The sequence below is a fragment of the Oryzias melastigma genome, linkage group LG19 (genome assembly GCF_002922805.2).
Source record: "Oryzias melastigma strain HK-1 linkage group LG19, ASM292280v2, whole genome shotgun sequence".
NCBI lineage: Eukaryota > Metazoa > Chordata > Actinopteri > Beloniformes > Adrianichthyidae > Oryzias > Oryzias melastigma.
In genome coordinates this window covers 2,907,187-2,916,216 of record NC_050530.1, presented here as the reverse complement: position 1 = coordinate 2,916,216, position 9,030 = coordinate 2,907,187, and the positions used below count along the sequence as shown (strand labels likewise).

The 9,030-nt window shown below is 34.8% G+C and overlaps 1 protein-coding gene across 2 annotated transcripts in view; it reads left to right on the top strand.

The window, feature by feature from the left end:
* The window catches only part of LOC112154278 (monocarboxylate transporter 7), a 17,784-nt gene extending 10,181 nt beyond the window's left edge, over window positions 1–7,603 (top strand). For both annotated transcript variants that reach the window (XM_024285101.2, XM_024285100.2), the window contains exons 5-6: window positions 3,496–4,401; window positions 7,024–7,603. In XM_024285101.2, coding sequence (XP_024140869.1) covers window positions 3,496–4,401; window positions 7,024–7,307 — 1,190 coding nt within the window. In that variant the 3' untranslated portion in view covers window positions 7,308–7,603. The remainder of the gene's footprint in view (window positions 1–3,495; window positions 4,402–7,023) is intronic.
* The last annotated feature ends 1,427 nt before the right edge of the window (window positions 7,604–9,030 follow it).

Genomic DNA, 9,030 nt, shown 5'->3' with positions numbered 1-9,030 from the left:
GTTAAATAACTACGAAGAACTAACTAAATAAGAACATTGCTCCCTTTCATTCATGGAGTTGTAGGACTGTGTTGTATTCTGTATTTGATTTTGTGTTTTGATGCTCCTGACGCTTCATGAAAGGAAACAAATAAAGAAAATAATGTTCACAACTGGCTAAAAAACTGTAAAAAATGAAAGCGTGCCACCTTTAAACTGCCTTATTTCATATATAATTCACAGCAATTATAAATAATAATATAAAATTGTCTAACTGTAGCGATTACAAGTATAAAAGTCTTTAAAGATGCTTAAAAAAACAGAAAAATGCTAAAATGAACAGCTTAAAATTTAGTTTTTTGGGTTTTTATCATCTTGAACTTCTGCAAAAAAGTGAGCCTATAAAATAATATGCATACATTAACGGCCAAAAAGTGTTCCTGACCATTGTGTTGTGAAGTTATTCTCACAACTAATTAAATTTGCATTTTAAGATGTATTATTTGTCAGTTCCAGGCCTTTTGATTAACTGAGCATAAACTTTTGGAAAAAAAAAGCTAAACATAAAGTAGTTAGAAACAATAAAATAGGCATTTTTAGGACTTTTGGATTAACAAAGAACAGAAAAAACAAATACATTCAAAACTGAACAACAAATACACAACCAGAGGTCAATAAAAGTGAAAGAACAAAAAAGAGAAAAATGACAGATTGTGTTCATTTTGCTACTTCAAGCAAAAGCAGCAGTGAAGCATGGCGGTGGTAGTAGAATGGGATGGTTTTCATAGCAAATTTCTTCTTGACCTCATCGTCAGTCATTGCGAACATCTGATTGTATAAATTTATGGGTGCAAATACCTTTTATATAAAGCCACGATAATTTAAAATGAATTTATCCAATCCTAAACAAAATTATAATTTAGAAACAGGATTTAAATGTATTTACTGTAAAATAAAAATGTGGTTTTGAGTTTACGAAGGTGTAAAAAACATCTAAAAGGAACCTTTTTTATCTCAAATTGCATTTTGTTTGAATCAAATAGACAGCCTTGTATTTGTTTTCAAAGTTTTGATCATGTCTGTGTCTTTAGCCAATGGCCAACAAGGAATTAGAAGCAGATAAATATAAATGGATCTGTCCTCTCTAGACCAGAGTCTGAAGACGACCAGAATTGAGTCTGAATGTTTTGCAACAGGTCAATGACCCCAAGCAGAGCAACAATAGCACAACAGAGGGGCAGAAAATTTTAAAAATCAATGAGCTGCAGCAGGTCAGTCAAAGTCCAGACGCGAGTCGGACAGACGTGGAGCAACCGTCTACTTCCTGTTTACAAACCTGCAAAACTCAGTGAGAAAAGCACCAGAAGGAGAAAATGTCGATGCAGAAGATAGTTTAATGGTTGCTGATTAAAGTCCCGCTCCAACTATATATTATTTTCTACTGTAATGTAGTTTTTTTAAGCCAACATCAGAGTTTGCAAGTTTGCATTGTGATTATCTAATGTCGTATTTATTTCACATCATTTTCCTTTTTATTTTATTTATAAAGCACCTACCAACATCAGCCAAGGAGACCCAAACTGCTTTAGACAGAGAGAAACAGACACAGAACATTGTGCAGTAGTGAAACACAAAAATAATAAAAGGATAAAACCGATATAAACCTATTTCAGAACAGAGATTAAAACCAACATAAAACTAGAAACGTTGCATTCCCTGCGATGATGCTAGTTTGAACGCTTTTGCTGAAAGTAGTTGCTAAAGATGCTGAAGCTTTTTACTGGAAATGGTTGCGCAATTTACTTTAATTGCTGAAGGGGTTTGCTGAAAATGCAAAAAGTGAAATTTACTAAAAGACTGAAAATCGTGTTGAAGAACTTTGAAGGAGCGCTGAAATTTACCTAAATTTCTAAAGAAATTCTTGTAAAATTGCTTAAAGATTCCTAATGACAATTTTGGAAAAATATTTAGTGCTTAAGCAAAAACTCCAAAATAGCCTAAAATTCCTCAGTTAACTAATTAGTCAAAAACTTTAGCATGTTGCTAAAATATGAGATAAACTTTAGATTAGCCTAAAAACCCCAGTAAATAACAAATTAGCCAAAAAAACATTAGCATATTGCTAAAATATTAACCAAACTAGCATAAAAGAACACAGAAAAAAACAAATTACCTCCAAAAAGCTAGCTCATTGCTTAATTACTAGCTAAACTCCAAAATATCCTAAAACTCCTCAGTTAACTAAATTAGCCAAAAACGTTAGCATGTTGCTAAAGTATTAGCTAATCTCTAAATTAGCCCATAAAAACCTCGGTAGATAAGATATTAACCAAAAACGTTAGCATGTTGCTAAAATATTAACCAAAATTTAAATTAGCATAAAAAACACAGAAAAAACCAAATTAGCCACAAAAAAGCTAGCTTGTTGATTAATTAATAGCTGAACTCCAAAATATCCCAAAATTCCTTAGTTAATTAAATTAGCTAAAAACGTTAGCATGTTGCTAAAATAGAAGATAAACTTTAGATTAGCCTAAAAACCCCCAGTAAATAACAAATTAGCCAAAAGCGTTATATTGCTAAAATATGAATGAAACTAGCATAAAGGAAACTAGGAAAAAACAAATTACCCCCAAAAAAGCTAGCTTGTTGCTTAATTACTAGCTGAACTCCAAAATATTCTAAAATTCCTTAGTTAATTAAATTAGCCAAAAACGTTAGCATGTTGCTAAAATAGTAGCTAAACTCTAAATTAGCCCATAAAAACCTCAGTACATAACAAATTAACCAAAAACGTTAGCATGTTGCTAAAATATTAGCTAAACTCCAAATTAGCATAAAAAACACAGAAAAGACCAAAGTAGCCACAAAAAAGCTAGCTTGTTGCTTAATTACTAGCTGAACTCCAAAATATTCTAAAACTCCTCAGTTAACTAAATTAGCCAAAAACGTTAGCATATTGCTAAAATATTAGCTAAACTCTAAATTAGCCTATAAAAACCTCAGTAGATAGCAAATTAGCCAAAAATGTTAGCATGTTGCCAAAATATTAACCAAACTACACATTTTTTGGGAAATTACTGTAAAAGATTAAAACATTGACCATGAAAATATTTAAAGAGTTGTTGCTAATCTACTTTAAAGTTTGAAATTTGAAGACTTTCTCATTCATTTCATAAGAAGCATGTTTTTGCTCAATATTTCAAAAGTGTCGCTGAAAGTGTGATTGAGTTTTTACGTGCTGAAAAACGTACGGAAAGAGCAGGAGATTCACTATTGTGTGAATACTTATTTAGTAAGCATTCACACAGTAATTTCTCAGAAATGCAGTATACTCTGTCCTTTGGTTATGAGTAAAAATGCTACAATGTTAAAAGTACCAATTTTCATTGGAGAGAGGGTCTTTAAAGCTACTTTAACAATATTTTTACTTTGTTTTAGCAAAAAAATGATATAAAAAATAGATTAAACAAAATCTCGTATTTCCACTAACTGATATGTCTGCTTCCCTTTTAGCCTACTCTGCAATCAGAGACCAAATTGGCTGGCGACACACCATGATGCTGATCGGAGCTTTGCAGAGCATCGTCATCGTCTGTGGCGTGCTGCTTCGGCCGATCATCATCGAACCCAGAGAGCCCGACGACACAGACGCCAACAAATCCTTCCCCAAAGAGCTGGAAGCCCTTCAGGAATGTGAACACGTGGAAGGATCCATCCCAGAGGACTGCTTGAGGAAAGAAGACGAGATGATTGACGGCTACGGCAGCACCGGAGTCTCTGATCTGAAGTGTCTCCAGGAGGAGACGAACGCTCTACTGCAAAAAGATGGAATGAAAGAGGCGGAGCTGAAACCAGAACGAGCAAGTCAGGAAAAGGATGAGACGAACAGAGATGTTGAGAAGCAAATCATAAACGAGAAGTCCTCGGACTGTTCGAAGCTCTTAGACTTCTCCATCCTCCGCGAGTGCAGCTTCATCTTGTATTCCCTCTTCGGACTGTTTGCCACTCTGGGCTTCTTCGCCCCGCCGCTCTACGTCATCGAGCTGAGCGTGAGTCACGGCGTGGAACGCGACAGAGCCGCCTTCATGCTCTCCATCATGGCTGTGGCGGAAATCCTGGGACGATTCTTTATCGGGTGGATCTTATCGCGGAGGCTTTTCAGCGGGAGGAAGCTCCTGGTGCTCCTGGCGTGCGTCCTCGTTATGACCGTGGATCTGGTGGGATTCACTCTGGTCAAAGAGTTTTACGGACTGGCCGTTTGCTGCGCCCTGTACGGGTTCTTTATGGGCACCATATCGTGCACCCACATCCCCTTGCTGGCTGAGGACGATGTGGTGGGAATAGAGAGGATGAATTCGGCGGGGGGCGTCTACGTGTTCATCCAAAGCTTTGCCGGATTGGCCGGACCGCCGCTTGGAGGTAAAGATTTAAATCTCAAGCTACGTTTATACCAACTCACTATAGCTTCCACGATTGGTCGACTAATCAACTATTAAAATAGTTGACGACTTATTTAATAGTTGATTAGTCGTTACTTTATATTATGTGGAGTCAGAGTGTAGTAAAGTTGAAAGTTATATTGGCATAATGCTAGCTTTTTGACTATTTTAGTATTTATTAAGGTTTTTTAGGCTAATTTGGAGTTCAGCTAATGTTTTAGCTACATGCTAGCTGTTTTGGCTAATTTAGGATTCTTTCAGTTTTTTAGGCTATTTTGGAGTTTAGCTAATATTTCAGCTGCATTCTAGCTATTTTGGCTAATATGTGATTTTTTTCAGTTTTTTTAATGCTAATTTTGAATTTAGCTAATATTTTAGCTACCTTCTAGCTATTTTTGCTAACTTAGAAATGTTTCTGTTTTTTAGGATAATTTGGAGTTTAGCTGATATTTCAGCTAAATGCTAGCTGTTTTGCCTAATTTAGGATTTTTTCAGTTTTTTAGGCTAATTTAGAATTTAGCATATATTTCAGCTACATGCTAACTATTTTAGCTAACTTAGAATTGTTTCTGTTTTCTTAGGATAATATGGTGTTTAGCTAATATTTCAGCTGTATTCTAGCTATTTTGGCTAATTTGTGATTTTTTTTTCAGTTTATTTGTGCTAATTTTGAGTTTAGCTAATATTTCAGCTACATGCTAGCTATTTTTGCTAACTTAGAATTGTTTCTGTTTTTTAGGATAATTTGGGAGTTTAGCTAATATTTCAGCTACATGCTAGCTATTTTGGATCATTTCGATTTTTTTTTTTAAGTTTTTTAGGCTAATTTGGAGTTTAGCTAATATTTTAGCTGGCTTTCAGCTTCAGTCATTTCAGCTATCGGCTTTAGTCATTTCAGCTATCGGCTTCGGTGTTTTTAGCTATCAATTTCAACATCTTCAGCAGCCAAATTCAGCTTACAGCATTCACACTAGCATTATCGCAGGTAATGCTATATATTTACCTTTTAGTTAGTTTAAAGCTAATATTGCTTTACATCCAGTCTGCTCGTGACCTGATAGTCGACTAATCAGAAAAAATAATCGATGATTAGTCGACTATTAAAATAATCGTTTGTGGCAGCACTACAACACGCATTCAAGTGACCACTTTCTAAAAGAAATCTATGTAAATATGGGATTTTGAAACGTTTACGCATTGCTACGTACAATTTTTAACTTCTTTCAGGCTCTACAAACAAAACGTGCAGCCATAGAATGTGTTTAGCAAGTCAAACCGGGTCAATTTGGCAGATCAGGGACTCAGATTTGGTAGTGACGTTTGGATGCGTTCCTTTTTAATTCACCGAAGAACCACCTATCCATCCATCTTCTTTCGCTCATTCGAGACCTGGTCTCAGGGGCAGCAGTCTAAGCAAAGATGGGCAGACTTCCCTCTCCCAGGTCACTTCCTCCAGCTCCTCTGGGGGGACTCCGAGGCATTCCGAGACCAGTCGAGAGATGTAGTCTCTCTATTGTCCCGGGTCTTCCCCAGGACCTCCGCCCAGTGGGACATCCCGGAAGAACCAACCACTTGAAGTCTTTCATATATCGGAATAGAGCTGTGAAAAAACAAGCCTGGAGAAAGATTAGTGAAATTTGCGCCCCTTCAAAATTTCGTGCCAAGCCTTTTCCAATTGTAGATGGCGAACATGCGTTAACAGTAGAAAAATAACCAGAAGAAGAATCGTCTTTCAAGAATGTGCGTCTAGTGCAAAATCAAATTCTTGTTTGATGCTCAATGTGTCCGTAGCTTTACCCGAGTGGAGGTTTTATCATTTGCAGCTTTAACAAAGTCATATACATTAACATAAGTACCCATATGGTCACATATGGGGACTAGAGGTTTTTGGATCGCTAAATTTGGCTGCTAAAGATGCTAGTGCTAATAGCTGAAGATGCTGAAATTGATAGCTAAAAACACTGAAGCTGATAGCTGAAAACTCTGAAGTTAACAGCTGAAAACAATGAACCTGACAGCCAGCTGAAAAAATAGCTGAATGCCAAATTAGCCTAACTTAGGTTAGCCAAAACAGCTAGCATGTAGCTGACATATTAGCTAAACTTCAAAATAGCCTTAAACGCTGAAAAAAACGAAATTAGTAAAAAAAAAAAAGCTAGCATGTAAATATTAGCCTAACTCCAAAACAGCCTAAAAAACAAAACAAAAAAAGCCCAAATTAGCCAAAGCAGCTAGCATGTAGCTAAAATATTAGCTAAACTTCAAATTAGCAAAAAAAAAGTCTTAGTAAATGCCAAAATAGTCCAAAAAGCTAGCAGAATGCCAATTTTTAAAACTTTAAAACTGTATATTTTTAACATAATTATGAATAATAAAAAGGTATGAATATTATTCCAGAATAAATCAACTTAAACTTAAAATAACTTATTTTACTCTCCATAAAAATAATTGTCAAAATTATACAAGTTAGAAATAAGCGCAAGATAACATCGGGTCATTAATAACAATAAATAAAATGATCTGGAGGGCTGGATTCGGCCCCCGGGCCTTGACTTGACACACGTGCTGTAAACGTAATCCTGTTCTCTTCTTCGACACACAGGTGTGCTGGTGGACGTGACTAACAACTACGGCGCCGCGTTCTACTCCTGCGCCATCGGCATGGGGCTGAGCGCCTTGTTCCTGGGTTTAGTCAGACCCGCCAAGAACGGAATGCTCTGCAGAAGAGGACGCTCCAAACATTCTGCACTAGATCCACCAAATAAAGACGGCTGCGAGGAACAAAGTGGAGAACAACGGACAGAAATAAGATCCGACTGTCTCAACAATTCCCTCCAGTCGGGTGACAGAGCGGCCGTGTGCCCGGAGGACGATGTCGGACATTGATGCTCAAATGATGGAACTGTTGCACAAACAAGTCAAGCAAATAAAACAATAATGTGAATTTACAGAGAACTATAAAAACTAAGTTCTACTAAGATAATTCTGTATTTTGGCATTTTTTAGGAAACTTTTTGAATAATTACATGAAATACCAAAAAGTGTTTTTACTACAAGTAATTCTGAACAAATGAAAATAGCATTTTTTAGTAAATTATGCCTGGTGGCCATAAAGGACAATCAAAATGTGTCGAACATGTCTAAGCAATTTTTTTAAAAATAAAAGATACATTGAATTGAAAGTTGGATTTATTGAGAGACAACATTCTTGTGTATTTTTGCTACTTCGTTTGTAATTAAACAACTGAACTTTTGCTTCTTTTGCATTAAAAACAGGGAAATATCGAAACAAAATAGTGTTTTACTGTAATTAGGAGTCTCCGGCGATAAGTTGGACCTGTTCCCGGTGCATTTTGGATGTGTTGCACTTTATCACGAGAGAGCTTGGAGTAGTGCTGCTGCTCCTCCACATACAAAGGAGCAAATGTTAGTAAAAACTGTTAAAAAATAAATAAATACAAACAAATACATATTTTCTTACTTCCTAGACAGAAATTGAATATAGTTTTGCAGCACTATAAATGTATCCTAATGATAAATAGTGCTTAAAGAATACTGATATTTAACTATGATTTGTGCATTTTGGAGGTTTCCTCTTGATTTAAGATTTGTCAACAGCAGTAAATACTGTTATAGAAGTGTCTAAACTATATATTCCTAAATCTAACAGACTTAACTGAAATAATTCTTCTTTTAAAATAATTATCTTAATTCAGAGAGCCACAGGTTGCAGATTCTTGGGATAACAGTCCTTACAGTAAACAGTAAACTTACAATTACACAACAGTAGATTTACAAATTTGTATTAAAAATAAAATAAAACAAGAATAGAGGTGTGCTGTTGAGCTAAAATGTTTTATTTATAGTCTGGGCGTAAATGTTGTCAGAGAAAAAGTTTGTCTGATATCAATAAATAGAACTGGGGAGGGGGTGTTTACACTGAACAACATATGTGAATTGTTATTCCAGTTTGTAATGATTACAGGAAAATACCTCTTCTTTTTTCCTTGTGCAACATGAACAAGAAGGGTCTTAACTGTGTAAATACAATGTTTACAGTGAGAGATTTTTTAAATGATAGGTTTGTTTTTCCCATCTTCTCACAAAAGCTATCTATTTTTATGTTATTTATATATAATTTCAAAAAAGGGGGGGAAGATAGATGTATTTTATTTTATTATTATTATTCCTAAACTTTACTGAACATTCGTTCAATTTACAAATGTTCACATTCAGTTGTGCTTTTTTTTGTTTGACAAAAGGTAACAGAAAACACTACAATTACAGTGCAACGGGCACATCAACATAAAACATAAACAAACCAGGGGTTAAATATATATTATATACAATATGCAGTTCTTTTAAAATATTAAATGCCTTCAGATAATAACAAAACAATAGAACACATAAATTAAATTAAGATAAATTAAATTACATTTGTGACTATTGAATTTTCCTAAAAAAAATTAACAATTAAATAATTTTATTTTTATTTATATTTTAAATTACTGTTGTTTATTTATTTATTTACTAATGTTGTTGATTTTAATTTGATTTATTTTAAAATTACTATTATTTATTTATTTATTTTTAACGCTGTTGATTTTTA